Raw genomic sequence first — 24,033 nt, forward strand, 5'->3', positions numbered from 1 at the left:
CGAACGGACCGGCCCCATCAGAATGAGGGTGACGCATTGACGAACATGTTCTTCATTACCTTAATGACGACACGGCCACTGTTCCATATAGGAAATGAAAACCACTCACATATGGAGCAGAAACAACGCTGCCTCTGTGTCTGTTTTCAGGGCTTCCTGTTTGGGTCTCTAGCGCTGGAAAGCATTTCTAAAGCTCTCGCTTGATCATAACCTTTCTTTTCCCAGTGATATTCCTCTGAACTTTTCTCTTTTATAATGTCTCTCAGCCATCTCTCTTTCTAGTCTTTTTTCAAATCTCCCTCTTGCTCACTTCTCTCTCCTCCCCCGTCATGAGTGGACACGCCCCCTACTGCTGATTGGCCCGCTCTCTCCTCCCCCTTCATGAGTGGACACTCCCCTACTGGTGATTGGCTCACTCTCTCTCCTCCCCCATCATGAGTGGGCACGCCCCCTACTGCTCATTGGCTCACTCTTTCTCCTCCCCCATCATGAGTGAACATGCCCATTACTGCTGATTGGCTCACTCTCTCCTCCCCCATCATGAGTGGACACACCCCCTACTACTGATTGGCTCACTCTCTCCTCCCCCATCATGAGTGGACACACCCCCTACTACTGATTGGCTCGCTTCTCTCCTCCTCCATCATGAATGGACACGCCCCTTTCTGCTGATTGGCTCACTCTCTCCTACTCCATCATGAGTGGACACTCCCCTACTGCTGATTGGCTCACTCTCCCCCATCATGAGTGGACACACCCCCTACTGCTGATTGGCTCACTCTCTCCTCCCCCATCATGAGTGGACACACCCCTACTGCTGATTGGCTCATTCTCTCCTCCCCCATCATGAGTGAACATGCCCCCTACTGCTGATTGGTTCACTCTCTTCTCCCCCATCATGAGTGGACACTCCCCTACTGCTGATTGGCTCATTCTCTCCTCCCCCATCATAAGTGAACATGCCCCCTACTGCTGATTGGCTCACTCTCCTCCCCCATCATGAATGGACATGCCCCTTACTGCTGATTGGCTCACTCTCTCCTCCCCCATCATGAGTGGACACACCCCCTACTACTGATTGGCTCGCTCTCTCCTCCCTCTTCCTGAGTGGACACTCCCCTACTGGTGATTGGCTCACTCTCTCTCCTCCCCCATCATGAGTGGACACTCCCCTACTGCTGATTGGCTCACTCTCCTCCCCCATCATGAGTGGACACTCCCCTACTGCTGATTGGCTCACTCTCTCCTCCCCCATCATGAGTGGACACACCCCCTACTACTGATTGGCTCACTCTCTCCTCCCCCATCATGAGTGGACACACCCCCTACTACTGATTGGCCCGCTCTCTCCTCCCCCTTCATGAGTGGACACTCCCCTACTGGTGATTGGCTCACTCTCTCTCCTCCCCCATCATGAGTGGGCACGCCCCCTACTGCTGATTGGCTCACTCTTTCTCCTCCCCCATCATGAGTGAACATGCCCCTTACTGCTGATTGGCTCACTCTCTCCTCCCCATCATGAGTGGACACACCCCCTACTACTGATTGGCTCACTCTCTCCTCCCCCATCATGAGTGGACACACCCCCTACTACTGATTGGCTCGCTTCTCTCCTCCTCCATCATGAATGGACACGCCCCTTTCTGCTGATTGGCTCACTCTCTCCTCCCCCATCATGACTGGACACTCCCCTACTGCTGATTGGCTCACTCTCTTCTCCCCCATCATGAGTGGACACACCCCCTACTGCTGATTGGCTCACTCTCTCCTCCCCCATCATGAGTGGACACACCCCTACTGCTGATTGGCTCATTCTCTCCTCCCCCATCATGAGTGAACATGCCCCCTACTGCTGATTGGTTCACTCTCTTCTCCCCCATCATGAGTGGACACTCCCCTACTGCTGATTGGCTCATTCTCTCCTCCCCCATCATGAGTGAACATGCCCCCTACTGCTGATTGGTTCACTCTCTTCTCCCCCATCATGAGTGGACACTCCCCTACTGCTGATTGGCTCATTCTCTCCTCCCCCATCATGAGTGAACATGCCCCCTACTGCTGATTGGTTCACTCTCTTCTCCCCCATCATGAGTGGACACACCCCCTACTGCTGATTGGCTCACTCTCTCCTCCCCCATCATGAGTGGACACACCCCCTACTACTGATTGGCTCACTCTCTCCTCCCCCATCATGAGTGGACACACCCCCTACTACTGATTGGCTCGCTCCTCTCCTCCTCCATCATGAATGGACACGCCCCTTACTGCTGATTGGCTCACTCTCTCCTCCCCCATCATGAGTGAACATGCCCCCTACTGCTGATTGGTTCACTCTCTTCTCCCCCATCATGAGTGGACACTCCCCTACTGCTGATTGGTTCACTCTCTCCTCCCCCATCATGAGTGAACATGCCCCCTACTGCTGATTGGTTCACTCTCTTCTCCCCCATCATGAGTGGACACTCCCCTACTGCTGATTGGTTCACTCTCTCCTCCCCCATCATGAGTGAACACTCCCCTACTGCTGATTGGTTCACTCTCTTCTCCCCCATTATGAGTGGATACGCCCCTACTGCTGATTGGCTCACTCTTTCTCCTCCCCCATCATGAGTGAACATGCCCCTTACTGCTGATTGGCTCACTCTCTCTCCTCCCCCTTCATGAGTGGACATTTCCCTACTGCTGATTGGCTCACTCTTTCTCCTCCCCTATTATGAATAGATGCGCCCCCTACTGCTGATTGGCTCTCTCTCCTCCTCCTTCATGAGTGGACACTCCCCTACTGCTGATTGGCTCACTCTTTCTCCTCCCCTTCATGAGTGGACACACCCCCTACTGCTGATTGGCTCACTCTCTCCTCCCCCATCACGAGAAGACACGCCCCCTTCTACTGATTGTCTCTCTCCTCCCCCATCATGAATGGATACGCCCCCTGCTGCTGCAAAAATACAAAGCAGCACAGCAAATCATCATAGAATGATTTCTGAAGGATAATGTGACACTGTAAATGGAGTAATGATGCTGAAAATTCGTAATTTTTTGCTTTGATCACAGGAATAAATTATATTTTACACTATATTCACATAGAAAAACTCTTATTTTAAATTGCTATATCATCTCACAATATTAGCTCATTAGTTGACCAGATAAATGCAGCCTTGATAAGCAGAACAGACAAAAATATTAAAAAATCCATTGACCCCATCTGTCTTGCTGTGTCACAGTGTATGATGTTTTTGTGTCATCTCCATTATAAGTCACAGCGTTTTTGACAGCTTGACCTTTCAACAGCACCAGTCCCACATCTGAGTCGGTAACAGTAATGACTCCATTATCTTCTGTGTCTTTTAGAGAACATCATTTCAGCCTTTAGTTTGTGACCCAGTGAGTCTGAGGTCGAAAAGGTTATGCGTAAACCAAATCAATCACAAAAACATTTATTAGAAGCAATGGTTGGTGTTTTAGAGGCAGTGAAATGAAGGATATAATGTACAGCATGTAATGATTTTAAAGCAAGCTCATTTTCCTTGTTGCTCGCTACTTCATATATTGTCATTTTGAGCAAAATAGTGACATTTTAGTTAATGAATTCGATTTGTCTTGATGTGGTGTTGCATGCACAGTCATCTTTATTTATTCCCTTACAGCAGCTGAAGTGTTGTAACAATGACGCTGTCTGCAGTCAGACCATAGGCCGCTCACGCTGACTCAAATTAGTGTCATACGCTCACTAGCATTTCATGTGTCGGATATGAAGCTCTTCCGCTTGCATAAGATCCCTTAAGTGACTCACATGGATCAGTCATCTGCCTCCTATATCTTATAGCTCTCAAGTAATATTAAAGGTAGGGTCATTAATTTACAATGCTGATTTAATTGTTTCAAGTATTAATAATTATTTTTTTGTTTTTTTATTGATTTTATTATTTATTTTAAAATAGGTTTTCATTAGTTTTTTTTATAATTTACTTCTAAAGCTACATTTTCTCATCCCTTATTTATTAAAGAATACAGTATATTAAAAGTTGGACTGATGATTTAAATTGTTTAATTTTATTATTTTTTATTTATTTTAAAATATATATATTTTTTATTTAATCATTATTTTTTAATTGAATTCTAAAGCTAAATTTTTTCATCCCTGATTTTCTTTTTAGTAAATAAAATATATAAAAAATAGGATCGTCAATTATTTAATTTATTTATTTTTAAATGTATTTATTATTTATTTTTTTTAAGAGAAGAAAGTACTATTAAAAATAGGGCTGTCAATTTAACATGTTGGCTTATTTATTATTTATTATTTTATTAATTTGATTACATTTTTAATTGATCGACAGGCCTAATGTAACCTCAAGCAGACTGAAAGAGTTATATGTATATATGTACCTAGTAAATGGTACATTTTGCTCTCTCTCGAGGGGTCGTGGACAAGATTGACCAGCACCTGCTAAGGGAGCGACCGCATGCTGTTTGCTCTTATCAGAAGCTCTGTTTGTGGTAATTAGAGCCTCCACTTCAGTCTGTGTGTGTCCAAACAGAAGCCTTTCACAGAGCCATAAAGAGACGCTCAGAGCCCATTTTATAATTGCTTGCGGTTCTAGATCATCGTAAAGCCTCCTAATGGAGCCTGATGCTTTATATTTTGCCCACAATGTGTGTGTGTGTGTGTGCGCTTCTCTTTTGTATTGTATGTGTGTGTGAGTGAGTGAATAAGGTGTGTGGTCGCTCATTGGATCTGTCTGTGGCAGATAAGAGCACACACTCTGTAGGAGGAGCAGGATTTACCAGTTTGTCATGGTCCACTTCACACTAGAGGGCAGTGTTAGTGGCACAAAATATTAACTGCTGCAGTGTATTTCATTTAATTAATTAGAATTAATATTTAAAAAATGGTTTGAATGAATGATTCAATGACTCACTCAAATACCTCACTTGTTTCATTACTGAATGAATCTGCATTTTTGAACAAATCTCTTGATTGAATGATTCAGTGACTCACTCAAATACTTCACTTGTTTCATTACTGAATGAATTGGCGTTTTTGAACAAATCTCTTGAAGGAATGATTCAATGACTCACTCAAATACTTCACTTGTTTCATTACCAAATGAATCAGCGTTTTTGAACAAATCTCTTGAATGAATGATTCAATGACTCACTCAAATACCTCACTTGTTTCATTACCGAATGAATCGGCATTTTTGAACAAATCTCTTGAATGAATGATTCAATGACTCACTCAAATACCTCACTTGTTTCATTACTGAATGAATTGCCATTTTTGAACAAATCTCTTGAATGAATGATTCAATGACTCACACAAATACCTCACTTGTTTCATTACTGAATGAATCGGCGTTTTTGAACAAATCTCTTGAATGAGTGATTCAGTGACTCACTCAAATACCTCACTTGTTTCATTACTGAATGAATCAGCATTTTTGAACAAATCTCTTGAAGGAATGATTCAATGACTCACTCAAATACCTCACTTGTTTCATTACCGAATGAATCTGCGTTTTTGAACAAATCTCTTGAAGGAATGATTCAATGACTCACTCAAATACCTCACTTGTTTCATTACCGAATGAATCGGCGTTTTTGAACAAATCTCTTGAATGAATGATTCAATGACTCACTCAAATACCTCACTTGTTTCATTACCGAATGAATCGGCATTTTTGAACAAATCTCTTGAATGAATGATTCAATGACAAATACATTTTACATAGACATAAAACATTTTAAATACATTTTTAACAGTCACTTGTCGCCTCCTACTGGTGTAATGATGTAATTTATACAATCATTATTTGATGCATCAAGTTACTTTCATAAGGTGATTTACTCTATTTTGATCGCTTCCGTAGAGGTCAGTGTTTATATCCGAACTATAAACTATAAATCCCAGTACTTCTATGATAATTTGAATTATTGTAAGACAGAAATAATGATGATGTGTGGTTGAAAAGAAGTAAAATGTGTTTTAACACGACAACATTTTCAACTAAAACCAGAAAACTTTTTATGTATTTTGGCCATTCATTTACACAACAACTGCGTTTTGGGGGCCTGAAAACTCAAGCTTTTGAAAACGGATTTCAAAGTGCACGTTTTTGAGAACGATACCATTATTGTAAATATGAAAAATGCAAATTTGTAAAAACGATGACGTCATTACGTGTTCAGTCTATAGGTGCGTAGTGTTTTTTTAAAAAGTGACATCGCCATCTACTGGCCTAGCAGCAGAATACAGCATTTTTAGTCGTTTTTGCAGATCGGTCTTTGACAACGTTTTTCTGTTTTTAGTACTTCGCTGTCTTGTAAATGTACCTTAAGTTGACTTTAAAGCACCTTTGTGGTTCATTATCAGGGTTATTATAGTTAACTAAAACTAAAATCTTAGTTTTACTATGTTTTACTTAAAATAAAATAGAGTATTGTTTTATTTCAGCTAGTTGCCAGGAAAACATTTTGCATGTTCTCATACATGATGCATTAAAATAACTAATAACTAAAATAGCTAAAATTTTTATTTTAAATAAAAATAATAAAAAGTAGAAAGACATATTTAAATAAATAATATAAATGGCACAAAACTGTACTAATTACTAAAACTTTAACAAATTAAAATGCAAATGGAAAATATAAAATTTTTTGACAACGTTTTTCTGTTTTTAGTACTTCGCTGTCTTGTAAACGTACCTTAAGTTGACTTTAAAGCACCTTTGTGGTTAATGATTAGGGTTATTATAGTTAACTAAAACTAAAAACATAAAAACATTTTGTTACTTAAAATAAAATAGATTTTAAAATAGACTTTTTTTAATAAAAATTCATAAAAACTAGATAGATATATTTAAATAAATAATATAAATGGCACAAAAACTGTACTAATTAACAAATTAAAATGGAAAATATAAAAAACTAATTTAAACTGTTAATGAATAAAAGCTATAATAGTACCGCACACCATTAATTCGTATATAAACGGCATTTCAGTAAAACATATTTAATGTGGTTTATTTTTGTGTAAATATTTTTTTTTTTTTTTCTGTGACGTTTTGTTGCAAAGCAGTTATCAAAAAGCTTTTAAAAATTATTTTAAAATATTATATCACTGCATTAATTTGTGTCAGAACAATATCTTCCTTTCCTTGTTGTACTCGGGGTTGAAACTGAGCTCATTAACATATGACCGCCCACATTTACATATCAACAGCCATTCAGTATTCAGCAACTTGATTTGCAATCACCAAAACAATCATAACAAACATCAGAGAGAAAGTGATGTTGTTGTTTTTGATGCAAGAATCCTTTACTAACATTATAACTGCTCAGCTGGGAGAAATGACATGCAACAAAAGTGTAAAATATGACACTTTAAGGTCCATAATTTGCTCTATTATTTCCACCCACCCAACCAGCGCTACTGATACTTCCTGCCGTACTGCTCGATCGCCATGGTAACCCCTGGCATGTCTCCACTTTTCCCTGCTAAATTTGGGAACAATCTGGAATAAAATGTTAAATGACTTCCTGCTCTCATTTATCAAGCCTTCTGAAATATTATATGAATATTATTTGAAATACAGAGACTTTATAGGTAATTATAGGCATTATAAGTCCCCTTTAAACACAAGAGAAGAGAGATTTTCTTCACACACAGTATAAGTTTGACATGTTTTTCCACACCCTTTTGATTGACAGGATATAATCTGCCCTGATCATCGGCTGTTTTTAAACGATAGTGAAAATAATAGCTTTTATACCAATTATTGGTCGATACTTCAGTGCATCTCTAGTTACTCTGGGATTTTGGGTTTAAACTGTTAAAAAAGTGTTTAAGAGTCAAATTCAAATGAGTGTCTGATCTAACAAGGTTGTTTTGTGTGTATTTTTAAGGATACTGCCGGTCAGGAGAGATACCGCACCATCACCACGGCGTACTATCGTGGAGCCATGGGCTTCATCCTCATGTATGACATCACCAACGAGGAGTCGTTCGGAGCCGTCCAGGACTGGTGAGTCACCTCTGCTGATCTTTGCGATCGGAGCCAAAATCACTGGACGTGACGCCAACATTTGATCATGCAGAGCTGATTTTGCAGAACTTGAATTGGTATTTCTGCATAACAGATTGTGTGTGTGTGTGTGTGTGTGTGTGTGTGTGTGCAGAACAAAACACCAACGCCATGATTGAGACAGAATAAATATCTCAAGTTTATAAATCATCATCACATTGCTTTAGTGATTCATTGTTTGGTATTAAAATAAACATAGCAGTGGCGAGGCCATACATTTTAAAGATTATTTTGGTAATCGAATTATCTGTCGATTATTTTGACGATTAATCGAGTAAGCGGATATTTTTTGTAGTTCTAAAAATACACTTAGGCAAAGACCTAAGCCTTTAAAAATGATTTAAAGGGTTAGTTCACCCAAAAATGAAAATTATGTCATTTATTACTCACCCTCATGTCGTTCCACACCCGTAAGACCTCCGTTCATCTTCGAAACACAGTTTAAGATATTTTAGATTTAGTCCGAGAGCTTTCTGTCCCTCCATTGAAAATGTATGTACGGTATACTGTCCATGTCCAGAAAGGTAATAAAAACATCATCAAAGTAGTCCATGTGACATCAGTGGGTTAGTTAGAAGTTTTTGAAGCATCGAAAATACATTTTGGTCCAAAAATAACAAAAACTACGACTTTATTCAGCATTGTCTTCTCTTCCGGAATCCTTTCCATTGAATTGATTCCATTGAACTGATTCCATTGAACTGATTCCATTGAACTGATTCCATTGAATCCTTTCATCTGTCGGTGTTGGTAATGCACTTTTACGTCGCCGTGGTTGTTTTTGGCGATTAGGACATCCGCGACATTTTGAAGCATCGAAAATACATTTTGGTCCAAAAATAACAAAGACTACGAATTTATTCAGCATTGTCTTCTCTTCCGGGTCTGTTGTCAATTCGCGTTCATGACTCCGCTTCTTCTTCTTCTTTCCTGTTTTACGGCGGTTGGCATCCAGCTTATTGGTGCATTACCGCCCCCTTCTGCTCCGGAGTGTGGTTCACGACTCCGCAGTGAAGCTGCTGACGTGTTATCCAGTGCGGCAGAGCTTCGTTTACAGTCTGAGGGAGACGCACGCTGTATTCAAGCTATTCTACATTGTTTGTATTTTGGTATTACTATATTTTTTAAAATGGTGCGTAAGCGTGCATGTCGCGGATGTCCTAATCGCCAAAAACAACCACGGCGACGTAAAAGTGCATTACCAACGCGACAGATGAAAGGATTTAATGGAATCAGTTCAATGGAATCAATTCAATGGAATCAATTCAATGGAAAGGATTCCAGAAGAGAAGACAATGCTGAATAAAGTCGTAGTTTTTGTTATTTTTGGACCAAAATGTATTTTCGATGCTTCAAAAACTTCTAACTAACCCACTGATGTCACATGGACTACTTTGATGATGTTTTTATTACCTTTCTGGACATGGACAGTGTACCGTTCATACATTTTCAATGGAGGGACAGAAAGCTCTCGGACTAAATCTAAAATATCTTAAACTGTGTTCTGAAGATGAACGAAGGTCTTACGGGTTTGGAACGACATGAGGGTTATTAATGACATAATTTTCATTTTTGGGTGAACTAACCCTTTAAAATACATATCTAATAACAATGAGGCAATAATATTACATATAGACAATATATGGTTTTATAGAACAACACTGTTAAAATACATAATATAAACTGTCATCTTATTGAATTTAATTCAGTTTCACTTTATTGTTGGAATTTCTTTCAAGAATTGTCTCGCATCCCACAGCGTTTACTGTCTCACATTAATTCACATCTATACACATCCACATCAAATAATACGACTCTACAAAAAAATAAATGAAATAACTGCTGGTCTAGGATGAGTTTTCTTTGCAATAATAACATGATGTGACAAACGATCCCGTGCATATCTGTGTTTGTGCCCTGGAGAGCATCATCACAGGTTTCTATTTACTGCATGTTTTTGCAGCGTTGAGCAATCACAGACATATCTGTTGATTTCTTGAATGCAATACCCAATCAGAGGTGTTTAAACCACTCAATGCCAGAGTTTTTGTCCAATGCTGAGTTCTGCACGCTTCAAATCCTCTCATTTTTGTACATGCTGCAAAGTTTTGGGAGTGACATCCACTAAATTCTTGTATTTGACAAATTATTATTGTCATCTACAGTATGCATGATTTTTTTCTCCTTTCCCACAAAATATAATTTTATGTCTCATTTGATTGGGTGGACCAACCATCAATCTGAGTGGGTCAGTGCCACTGAGCAGTGGGTTTTTACGGAGAAATTTAAAGATGTGTGACTAACAAAACTTTAAAAGCTGAATTATAGAATATTATAGAATAGGACTGGGTACAAAATGTCGATTTCTCCATTTTAATTGATTCTCATTTTTATGAACCGATATCGATTCTTAAATCCCAAGAATCGATTAGTCTAGTCTGTTTTCAGTTAATGAATGAGCAGAATGTGTAGCTCCTCCCATCCAATAAATCACAATAATCTTTGTGCTTTGTTACTTTTAATATGAAGGAAAGTCTCAGATTTCAAATGACGTCCATCTTATTATGAGATTCAAAAAATAAATACCGTTTTGGCGCTGTTTAATGTGGCGTGACAGATCACTTTAGCGCCTCAGTTAAAGAGAAGCATGTGATCATCCTCTCCTCCGCTTTAATACCAGTTACAGCGAAATAAACATGCATGAACATCTGAAGGTATGTTAAAATATACAGTACAACTTACTGAAATCCGTATCATGTCTCGTGTAATCGCTCAATCAGTGCTTCAACCTCGGAAAGACGTCAATAAAACAGCTTGTAAACAATGTCACGCAACTTCACATTTACCTCAGAAAAACATATTCAGTGACCATAAACTCATTAGTCAGCTAGAAAAGTGCTCTAGAAAGCAACATTCTGATAAATATAGCTATGCACCGTTACATATTCATTATAATTTTTAATGTTCTTCAATATTTAATGCATGTTTGAATAAATCAGTTATGACAGCCGCAATTTAAATGTTTATTTTTTTAAAAAACAAATATGCTATGAGTAGAAATATGATTATGTAATTCTAAACTTTATTTATAATAAAAACATCATTGAGTGTAATTTAAGTGTTTGTATATAAATAAGTTAATTTAACCTTCAATATTATTATAGTAGTACCAGCTGACTCTCATGTGTAGTTTACAGCATTAGTTGAGAGATTGTTTTCCTATAGAAAATGTGCCATGAACTGAAACTGAAATACTACATCCAAAATAATCGATAATCGATATATCAAATCGTGAAAATTGTGTCAATAATTTTTTTTTTCTGTAAGAATTGAATACTATTTATTCAGCAAGGATACATTAAATGATCAGAGGTAAAAGTAAAGACATTTATAATGTTATAAAAGATTCTATTTCAAATAAATTATGTTCTTTTCAACTTTCTATTAATCAAAGAATCCTGAAAAAAGTGTCACGGTTTCCACAAAAAAATAAACTGTTTTCAACATTTATAATAAATGCAGAAGAATAATTTTTGAGCAAAAGACATTAAAAATCTTACAGACCCCAGAGTTTTGAACAGTAGTGTGTCATTATTGACTTTCTTAATTCACATTCCTGGTCTCATTGAGAATAATTCATCAGTGCAAAAGACAAAAACAAAATGTTGGTCCTGTAATGTAATAATTTGATAAGTCTCTGAAATTACTTTCATTTTCAGCTGATGTCATCAAAAATTATGTAACCACCTGTCATATATTTTCAACATCCAATCAATTCATGATGGATATGTGATGAAATATTCTTTTCAATTCAGAAACGTCACATTATTAAAGTAAAATTGATTGCGAACGGCGTTTCACATTGAATAAATTCAACAATGTGAGTGAAAAAGAAAACTAAGTGAGAAAATTATTGATTTTGTTTAGTTTTGGTCATGATATTATTAGTTAATAATATATTTTTATTCATATTTAGTATTTTTATTTAGATTAATTGTATTATTAAACTATTTTTTATTTTCTTAAGTATGGGAATGTGTTTTGTGGTGTAGAAAGTTATTATATTTTGATGGGATATTACGAATGCAAGCTTACACTAAGATGTTTATTAAGAGAGTAAACTGGGTCTGTTTTGATTTCATGTTGACTAAACGGTCCTCTGTGAGCAGTTAAAGAGGCCTTAGAGGAAAAGTGGCATTATTGAGTCTTTAGGAATCCATCTTGTTAATATTTAATAAGAGTCATTTAAATTTCTCTCAGTGTTAAAGGGCAGCAGGGCTCAGTTCAAGGCTTTACGGATGCCGCCCTATTGATCGGCTCAGCTGGGCGTCCGGCTGTGGTCAGTGAGCAGAGGTTGATTTAATTAGCGTGAGACGAGAGACTAATGAACATCCTGATAAGAGGCTGAGGAACTGGAACTGGAGCATAGCGGAGAAAAGGCGACCCGGGTCAGCTGCTGAGTCATTACAACCGCACAACGGCTTGATGTCTGAGGTTTATTACTTTATTAAGCAGAAATGAGACCTGAATTTACTGAAAGGACAGAGCTGTGGAGGTGAATTTGCAATTATACTGCTTCATCAGCAGATGTTATCTTTCTAAAGTAATAGTTCACTCAGAAATTAAATTCCGTCACCGTGTTGATGCTGATCTTTTCCATACAATGAAAGTAAATGACAAAACATTATAGATCCAAACAAGCACCATCAAAGTTAGACATGAATAAATGATGTAAAAAAACAAACAAACAAACAAACAAACAAACAATATATATATATATATATATATATATATATATATATATATATATATATATATATATATATATATATGATGTAAATAAAATAAAAATAGTATTTTCTGTCATACATTGCTCATTTTTTTATTTAAATATTTTATAAATAAATATTTAGTGAAATACTACTGTTTATCACTATATATATATATATATATATATATATATATATATATATGTAATAGTGTTAATAATAATATAATATTAATAATAATTTAATAATGTAAATAAAATAAAAATATTCATTTGTCTGGTCATTTTTTATTTTAAATTATTTAAATATTTTATAAATTAATATTTTCTGAAATAATATATATAAAATATATATATATAGTGATAAAATGTTGTATTTCAGAAAATATAAATTTATAAAATATTTAAATATGAAATATTTATAATAATATTAAATATATATATATATATATATATATATATATATATATATATATATATATATATATAATAGATTTGTAACAGTGTTTTAGATTTATTTATTTATTTATTTATTTATTTATTTATTTATTTAGATCCAAACAAGCACCATCAAAGTTAGACATAAAAAATATTATATATATATATATATATATATATATATATATATATATATATATATTAATAATAAGTTAATAATGTAAATAAAATAAAAATATTCATTTCTGTCATTTTTTTTTATTTTAAATTATTTAAATATTTTATAAATGAATATTTAGTGAAATACTACTGTTTATCACTATATATATATATATATATATATATATATATATATATATATATATATATATATATAGATAGATAGATAGATAGATAGATTTGTAATAGTGTTTTAGATTCATTCATTTGTTTACACTTTTCTGTTTTATTTTTATTTATCTTGTTTGTTTCCTAATCTAGTTGTCTGATAAACCTGCCATTGTATATTAAATAGATATTGTTGGCTCTTTGACAAATTGCTTTTGTTCCTCTTTTGTAAGTGTCTTCTGATAAAAGCATCTGCTAAATGCATAAATGTAATTGTATTTCATGTAAATGTACATGAACACTGGAAAAAATAGCAAAATAAAAAGGATTACATCTTTAGTCAAAAATGTTATTTTTATGTTAAAATTGCAAAGATTTCACCTCCTTAAAAAGCTACTTTTTGTTAGTAATTTGTCATGATGTTTTTCAGAAGGGTAGCTTGACTATAGTTCAATTGATGAGAAGCCTGTAGTTCTGCAAGCTTAAGAGTCGAAGCATTAGTCGCACTTTATCTCTTTATCTTGAGTCTGGTGATACTCAAGAGACTCCAGCTGCGGTCAGTGAACTGACACCTAATTAAACCAGACGTCTGTGGAAACGCTGGGGAATTACAGAAGCAACTTACTACAGTCTCAACAGTATCGCTTCGACATACATGAGCAAACGCTGTAATGTGTCGTGGGCTTCAGTGAGGCAGCTGTCTGCTGTTGCTATGGCACCTAAACTGAGACGTGTATAAAACATTAGCTTTAACTGTAAAAAAATCTGCAGGAATTTACAGGATTAAAGAGTATTATTTTATAATAAATTACTGTACATAATTATATACATAAAATGCAGCTCAAAGTGCTTTGCATAATCAATATCACATCTAATAATCAAAAAATCAATCAAAAAGTATAAAATACTAAACGTATACTGTAAAAGATAATTTATTAAAAACATAATTCAAAGACAACTAATTAAATGCTACATTCAAAAAATAGCATTTTTAAGAGTGTAAGATAAAAAGATGGGTTTTTAGTTTTCCTTTAAAAATACTGAGTGAACTGGCTTCCCTAATATCTATTGGTAGTGTATTCCACAATGATAATTGATAAATGATAATTGTCACCTTATTAATACTGGAGTTAAAACTTAAATCAGAATCTAAAATAACACACTTGTAACATCTAGTCTAACCCAAGGAGTCAATTTACCCAAATTCTTAAAACTAGTCAGAAATCTTCTGTGAAATCAATGTATGCTGGGTCACTTTCTTACTAATCATTGTAAATCAACAGCAGAATGATGCTGACATCACAGTAATTTCTTCACTGCTCTTGATTTATTGTGCATTCACATTATAAAGTCGTCTTTAACCATGTCACTGTTATAAATTATATTGTTTAGCACTGTAATTGTTTTGAAGTCACCACAATTGTGATCAGTGTTCAGTTTGCTTGGGATCTTGGACCTGGTCTATTTATATTCAAATTTCTGATCAAGCAAAGTCAGAAGTGTGGCAAACTGTTAAAACGATGACAAGCTAGAATAAGAAATAAACAAATTGGCTAATTTTAAGTTCTAATCTATTCTTAGCATTGGTTTTATTTTAGTATGAAGATTTGCCAATAACATATTTCAAATTCATAACTGTTTGTAGATGGATTTTTCACAGTAGTGAAGCAACAGCTGAGATGCATCTTTAAAAGATCTTTCAACACAAGATTTTTTTTCTTGTAAGCATAAGAATGATGCACAGATATCGATACATGACATGTACAAAACACAACTATGGTGAAACTCAACCAATAAAAATAAAACACAACATAAACCAACAACAACACAAACTGCTAAAAGTGCTTCAAGAATTTAGAGAAAAAAAGTTGAAATAAAATGTCATCAATAAACTCACATTTTAACTTACAAACGTACGTTTTAAGAATAAAGTCATTGAGTTTTAAGAAAAAACTCGCTAAATTTAGAGAAGAAAGTCTAAATAAAATGTTGAGAATAAAGTCCTATTTCGAGAAAAAAATCATTAAATTTTGAGAAAAGTCGAAATAAAATGTTGTTAAGAAACTCATAAAATTTTGAGAATAAAGTGTTGAGAAAAAAATCTTTAAATTTTCAAAAAAAAGTCAAAATAAAACTCAAAACTCATTAAATTTTGAGAATAAAGTCGTGTATTGAGAAAAAACTTCATATTTTGAGGAAAAATCTAAATAAAATGTTGAGAATAAAATCATTAAATGTTGAGAATAAAGTTGTTTTGATAAAAAAACATTAAATTTCAAGAAAAAAGTTGAAATAAAATGTCAATAAACTCATTAAATTTTGAGAATGAAGTGTTGAAAAAAATCTTTAAATTTTGAGAAAAAAGTCCAAATAAAACTTGTCAATAAACTCATTAAATTTTGAGAATAAAGTCGTGTATTGAGAAAAAACTTCATATTTTGAGAAAAAAGTCTAAATAAAATGTTGAGAATAAAATCATTAAATGTTGAGAATAAAGTTGTTTTGAGAAAAAACATTAAATTTCAAGAAAAAAAGTTGAAATAAAATGTCAATAAACTCATAAAATTTTGAGAATAAAGTCAATGTTTTAAGAAAAAACTTGTTAAATTTTATAGAAAAAAGTCTAAATAAAATGTTGAGAATAAAATCATTAAATGTTCAGAGTAAAGTCGTGTTTCGAGAAAAAACATTAAATTTCGAGAAAAAAAGTTGAAATAAAATGTTGTCAATAAACTCATAAAATTTTGAGAATAAAGTGTTGAGAAAAAAATCGTTAAATTTTGAGAAAAAATATGAAAATATTGTCAATAAACGTATTAGATTTTGAGACTAAAGTTGTATTTCGAGAAAAAAATTGTTACATTTAGAGAAAAAAAAGTAAAAAAAAATGTTGAGCATAAAATCATTAAATGTAGAGAATAAAGTCATTGTGTTTCGAGGAAAAACATTACATTTTGAGAAAAAAAAGCAGAAATAAAATGTAGAGAATAAACGCATTCAATCAGTGTCATATTCAGTGCATACTGATAGAGGACATGACAGAGACTAGAGATTTAACACGTTTTTTTTCTTGAAACACAACTTTATTCTCAAAATTTAATGAGTTTATTCTCAACATTTTATTTTGAATTTCTTGAAACACAATGACTTTGTTCTTGAAATTTAATGTTTATTTTCAACATTGTATTTTGCCTTTTTTTTCTCACAATTCAATGACTTTAATCCCAAGATGGTTTTATTTTTTTTATTAATGCTTGGCCCTAATCTTTTTCTGTATGTACATATGCGCTATTGAAAAAAAGTATAAAATTGTTTGTTTACAGTCCTTTTTTCCAAAAGTGTTTTCCAATACTGTAAACTCACAGACAGTAAAAGCAAGATTTTTTACAGTACAATTGTAAAAACTTAACTAAAATTGTCAGTAAAGTACTGTAGAATGAAAGTAATGCAGTTATTAACCTGGAATATACTGTAATTGCATACTAACATTTTTAACAGTGTATGTTTGCAGATGGAGCCCTGCATGTACAGTACAGCAATGCATCATCACAAAGTGTAGAAATAATCCATGAGCGATGCTTGTATGTAAAGTATGTGGGGTATAATTGCATTGTGAGAATGAATCGTGATATCCTTGGTTGTTTTTATCTAGGTCAACCCAGATAAAGACGTACTCCTGGGACAATGCACAGGTCATCCTGGCAGGAAATAAGTGTGACATGGAAGAGGAGAGAGTGGTGTCTGTGGAAAATGGCAGAATGCTGGCAGAGCAGTTGGGTAAGTTCACTCTTCCTGACCTCATCCCCAAACTGAGTTTGATTCCTCCAGGGACTCATTAGAAACTACCTGTGGAGCCAGTCAGGTGGGTCAGAACAACTTACTTCTTAACTAGTTTTGCTTCAAGACCCAGATTTTGCAGTGGACATTGAATAAAAATTGAGTACATAGTTCATAAGTGCATAGTGCTTCATTTGAGACAAAACATTTTAGCTATCTGACATTTTCATGTTTGACTCCAAAATGAACCAGATTTGAAATTAATCTCACCATGCATAAAATGCACCATTTTTGCTCCTATAGAAACACTGTAATAGAATATATACCTTAGACAGCTCACGTACTGTCATATGTTCACTGTGCATAAATTAGAGCATATGGAGGGAATTGCAGCTTTGAGCTCAGGCGATAATTAAACGCATATAATTGGATGACACCAGAATGTGCAGACAGGCTTGAAAATAGACACAATTACTGCATGTGTGGTGTGAGAGAGGACATACCCTTGTCGCTTTAAGACCGTCAAATTAATTATATCTCACGATTTGTAAAAGAGCACACATTCTGCCTACATAGGCAACTTACTTCTGAGGCACCATCCATATAGAACCTCATAAGTCACAGAATTAAGATGATCTACATAGTCAGCAACTTTGTGCAAAAATTGAGCTCCTCGTGTAAAGTGAACACGAAACTTGACATAAAATTGAAAAGAGATCGATGGTTACATGTTACTAAAAATACAATACTCTAATAAAAATAAAATACAATTTTTAATTTTAAATATAATTAACTATTTTTATTAATTATGATACATAAATACATTGAATTACTAATTAAATTATTAATATATTTATCAAATACATTTCTATTTATTAAATATATTTATTAAAATGCTACATTATTTTAAAAATAATTTAATATATTATTAAGCAGTATTGTACTATTTATATTAATGTTTATATTATTACTTATGTGTATTTATTTATGTATTTATTATAATATAATTTATATTAACTATTTATTTATGCATTTAATAAATATCTCAATAATATTTTTTCACTTAAGCTTGTTGAAATGTATCCTGTGATTTCTATTTGTACTATTTATATCAATATTTATATTAACTATTTATATTAGTATATATAATAAATATATAAATATATTGAATAGATATAATAATTACATTTAAATAATCAAAATAGTTTATTAGGGATGCACCGATATGAAAATTGTCTGATACCGATAACCGATCATTTATATTTGAAAGCCGATAACCAATATATTGGCCAATAAATCTAAATCCAAAATTTTATATAATTTTTGAGAGCCTGATTACAAAAACAAAAGTCTCACCATTAAATCCATGTCCCAAATCAACATATATTGGCCGATACCGATAACCGATAATTAGTTATATTTGAAAGCTGATAACCGATATATTGGCCGATAAATCTAAATCCAAAATCTAACTGATTTTATATTTAAAAATCAACATATATCAGCCAATGCCGATAACCGATAATCATTTATATTTGAAAGCCGATAACCGATATATTGGCCGATAAATCTAAATAAAAAATTGTATATAATTTTTAAGAGCCTGATTACAAAAATAAAAGTCTCACCATTAAAAGCCATGTCCCAAATCAACATATATCGGCCGATACCTATAACCGATAATCATTTATATTCGAAAGCCGATAACCGATATATTGGCCGATAAATCTAAATCCAAAATGTTATATTATTTATGAGAGCCTGATTATAAAAACAAAAGTCTCACCATTAAAAGCCATGTCCCAAATCAACATATATCGGTCGATACCTATAACCGATAATTATTTATATTTGAAAGCCGATAACCGATATATTGGCCGATAAATCTAAATCCAAAATCTAAATGATTTTATATTTAAAAATCAACATATATCAGCCAATGCCGATAACCGATAATCATTTATATTTGAAAGCCGATAACCAATATATTGGCCGATAAATCTAAATAAAAAATTGTATATAATTTTTAAGAGCCTGATTACAAAAACAAAAGTCTCACCATTAAAAGCCATGTCCCAAATCAACATATATCGGCCGATACCTATAACCGATAATTAGTTATATTTGAAAGCCGATAACTGATATATTGGCCGATAAATCTAAATCCAAAATCTAAATAATTTTATATTTAAAAATCAACATATATCAGCCAATGCCGATAACTGATAATCATTTATGTTTGAAAGCCGATAACCGATATATTGGCCGATAAATCTAAAAAAAATTTATAGAATTTTTGAGAGCCTGATTACAAAAACAAAAGTCTCACCATTAAAAGCCATGTCCCAAACACACAATTATAATGTTCTCATTATAATATTATGTAGCCGATATGACAGAAGTGATTTCAATCATATTTCAAGCAATTCAAAATCATGGCAAACATCTTAAGTGTCTCAGCTGAAGGAAATAATCCATTATTTATCGGCTTTAATATATTGGCCAAATTTTCTTATCGGGCCGATAACGATAAATAAATCAACATATATCGGCCGATACTGATATGGTAGCCGATATATTGTTTATTCTTCCATCTTGGATTTATTGTTTCACTAAGCTTGTTGAAATGCATCCCCAATACCAAGAATACAAGCAAAACTGCCTTAGAAATGTAATATTTATTTATATATAGAATATAATTAGTTAGGGATCTAAACTGTGATTTGGTGTCATTTCTGTCTACCAGGTTTTGAGTTTTTCGAGACGAGCGCCAAGGACAACATCAACGTGAAGCAGACCTTTGAGCGTCTGGTGGACATAATCTGCGACAAGATGTCAGAGAGTATAGAGACTGACCCCGCCGTTACCACCGGAGCCCAGGGAACGGCCCGGTTAACGGATAACCCTCCTCCACTACAGCAGCCTAACTGTGCCTGTTAGTGCTCAGTCTATATGGTAGCATAAGTGTGTGTATGTGTGTGTGACACCCTTTAGATGGATGCATATATCCTTTAATGTCATAGAATGCAGGTGCTGGAACAACCTGAATTTGATTGGTGCATGCCAGAAGTCATGTGACCCATTTACAACTACACCCAAACAAGAGCTGTTTCAAAAGCAACTTTTCAGTGTTTTAGAAAGCAGGATAGATAAAAATAGATATTGTTTTCAGTTTAGGCCACTAGAGGGCGTTCACACAGGACACTTTCTTGCAGGAGTCTTTTTTAAAATGTCTGATGCACGTGAATACACGTTGTGTACTTTGAACGCTCCTTTAGCCTGTTTTGTTCCAGCACCTCTGCACTAGAGTCACGTCTGTCTATACGGTGCCTAGTTCATTCTGACACACTGCTTTCTTTACTGTCAATCAAAGTCTTAACGGCCTTTTCAGCACTGTTAGTCAAGACCTCGCCCACAAGCATGTTTATTTCTCTAAGCTCCGCCCCTCTTTCTAACGCAAACGGAATGATTTCTGTTTTTTTTTTTAGCCAGATATTTAGATATTTAGGAAGATATTGCGATTATTAACAACATGACATTTATGTAAAGCTGCTTTGGAACAATATGTATTGTGGAAAGCGCTATACAAATAAATTTACAAATTAATTCTAAATTTTAAATGTTCAAAAATTTAAATATAATTACATCATCACACAGGACTTCCATAGAACACAGCCACAGCTTGTCTGGCAACAGTTGGAAAGGTGTGATTGGTCAGAATTCTTTTTAAAGGCGGGGCTTAGGAGAGGGAACCTAAAGCAACTGCATTAACACACACACACACACACACACACACACATGACTCCTTGTTTTTGTAGATCAGGAATTCATCCCATATTAAACTAGTCAAAATTTCCCATCCTGCGGCGGCAGCTGCATAACTATAGTGTGTGTGTGTGTGTGTGTGTGTGTACGCTGTAGATTATTAAAGAATATTAAAGTCACCTATATGAATACATGATATATCTAGTGTACATAGGTTTGTATATACCTCAGTCAGATGAATATAATGTTGTGGATTCGAGTAGCTGTTCAATACAGGGAAAAAAATGTGCATTAAATGTTTCTACGCATTTAATTTGATCATTGTAAATTAATTCACGCTGACTTGATGAAATGAGATATTTATTTATCTATTTATTCAAAGCAAACAGACTTTACAGTGAGAAAAAGATGAGCTGCGTGTGTCTGAAAACGAAACATTCTTTGTGTTTTTCCCCCCAAACCCTTTTTTCTCCATTTCTCTTTTCTGATTTATCGCTGTCGTCGGTTGTTTTTCTCTGCTGGCTAAAAAGCTACTTTGTGGAGGACGTGATTTGCTGTCCCTGCTCTTATCTGGCGTTACGCTCACGGCCGGAGAGGATTCGGTGATTTTAGATGTTATAAGGAATCTGAGTCGGGTCGAAGCTCGCTGGAGCTCGTCTTGTAAAATGATGCAGTAATAGCCAAGGAAATGTGTCGGGCAGCTATTTTCAGAAGTGCATCAATATTTCATCCGACAAACCTTACATGACTTTGGCCGTGGATGGAAATTTTTAAATGTTTGAGTCAGAAATACTGTATTGCTAAGAAAGAGCAGTCCTATGGTGAATGTCTTGAATATTCAGATAATATTTCACCTCAAAATGACACATTTTCACATTTTTTTTTACAGTACTATTTATCTATATATACGCCGATCAGGCATAACATTATGAGCACTGACAGGTGAATAACACTGATCATCTCTTGATCACCGCATGGATATATTAGGCAGAAAGTCAACATTTTGTCCTCAAAGTTGATGTTAGAAGCAGGAAAAATGGGCAAACATAAGGATTTGTGTGAGTTTGATAAGGACCAAATTATGATGGCTAGACGACTGGATCAGAGCATCTCCAAAACTGCAGCTCTTGTGGGGTGTTCCTGGTCTGCAGTGGTCAGTATCTATCAAAAGTGCTCCAAGAACCGGCGACAGGGTCATGGGCGGCCAAGACTCATTGAAGGCTGGTCCTTGTGGTCCGATCCAACAGACGAGCTACTGAAGCTCAAACTGCTCATGAATTTACTGCTGGTTCTGATAGAAAGGTGTCAGAATACACAGGTGGACCAACACAATATTAGGAAGGTGCTCATAATGTTATGCCTGATCGGTGTGTATATAAATATATATCAGGACCGTAACTACCATAAACATTGAGGGTCCCACCCCCAATAATTAGAAATGGCCAAATTGTCCTCCCTAATATTTGATATTATTGATGCCGCTCTGCTGTACTCCATTATGCACCGCTCTGTTTGTTGTTAGGATGACAAAACGAGTTTTAAAAGTTACATTTTTAGGCTGGTCTGCCTCAGTGGTCTAACAGCGCTCGTCACTGTCAGAATGAATGAGCTGGCCAATCAGATCAAAGAAGGCGGGGCTTACTGTTCACAGAAGATGAGTGTGAATTCCAATGCGACGCTTTCGTTTTAGCAGTGAAAGAGTACGTGGCGAGTCGCTAAACATATTTGATATTTGATGATAATATTTTATGATTGGACAGTGTTGCAAACTACTCCAAAATTGTATTGAATGAAATTTTTGCCGTTTTGAATTGAAAACATGCTATTATTTGATTAATATATGATTAATGTAATTCATAACTGAATGTGACGAGACAAGAAACGTTTTGCGTTTTTGACATATTAGATATACAAATAAGAGTGAATATATTTTTTAAAAAATAAATTGATTATTTAAAAACTACAATAATCCTGGAACAGTTTTTATTTCTTTTTCGTTATTTCCTTAAATCCCTTTTAATCTTTTAATTTCTTTTAATCAAAAAAATTACCCAATAACACACCGAAAAAGAAAAAAAATCATGGTACCCCAATGTTCAAGACATGGTTATGGCCTTGATATATATATATATATATATATATATATATATATATATATCAAGGCTGTAATGAGGGCAATGTATATATATATATATATATATATATATATATATATACATTGCCCTCCAAAAGTTTGGAAACGCCCTAAAAAAGTGGCGTTTTGGACAATATTGGCATGAATCCTTTTTAATTTGTGATAATTTTGCACTGATAAGGGACAACACAAACTCCAAAAACATATTTTACATAAACAGTTTATACATAGAAAAAACTTAAATTTTCGATTCATCAAAATATCCAGCATTAGCAGCTATCTGACCTAAACTGGGTTCTGATTGGTTCATTGTATTCTAAACTTAATTGGCAATCAATTGTTGAAGCTATTAAGGTGTGCTGACCCAAAAATCTTTTACAAACCTGGGCCAAGTTTAACCAGCATCACAGCTGGCAAAGGGGCATGTCTGACTTTGACATGTATATATTGCCATTATTATGTAATCAAAATGAAAATTATTATTGCTGGTCTTCAATGATAATGTCAAGTTACTTTAGAAAATGATATGGATTTATGCTGATATCATATATATATATATATATATATATATATATAAATTCCAAATCAACACAACGATTTTCATGGTTAAAAAAGTAAATACTAATATAAAGATTTTATTTGCATTATTGTAATGAGAATTTGGGACAAAAACACACAGAATTATCATTAATATAAAATGTACAACAACAACAAAAAACCCTATTGATCCTAAAAAT

At 34.3% G+C, this 24,033-nt stretch overlaps 1 protein-coding gene across 1 annotated transcript in view; it reads left to right on the plus strand.

Annotated features, from left to right (window-relative positions):
- Positions 1-23,148, plus strand: part of LOC125262529 (ras-related protein Rab-3C-like) — a 34,575-nt gene extending 11,427 nt beyond the window's left edge. Inside the window, exons 3-5 of the mRNA XM_048181332.1 lie at positions 7,909-8,027; positions 17,273-17,397; positions 20,144-23,148. Of these exons, the coding sequence (XP_048037289.1) occupies positions 7,909-8,027; positions 17,273-17,397; positions 20,144-20,337 (438 nt within the window). The 3' untranslated portion in view covers positions 20,338-23,148. The remainder of the gene's footprint in view (positions 1-7,908; positions 8,028-17,272; positions 17,398-20,143) is intronic.
- Positions 23,149-24,033: the final 885 nt, after the last annotated feature.

The sequence above is a fragment of the Megalobrama amblycephala genome, linkage group LG2 (genome assembly GCF_018812025.1).
Source record: "Megalobrama amblycephala isolate DHTTF-2021 linkage group LG2, ASM1881202v1, whole genome shotgun sequence".
Lineage (NCBI taxonomy): Eukaryota > Metazoa > Chordata > Actinopteri > Cypriniformes > Xenocyprididae > Megalobrama > Megalobrama amblycephala.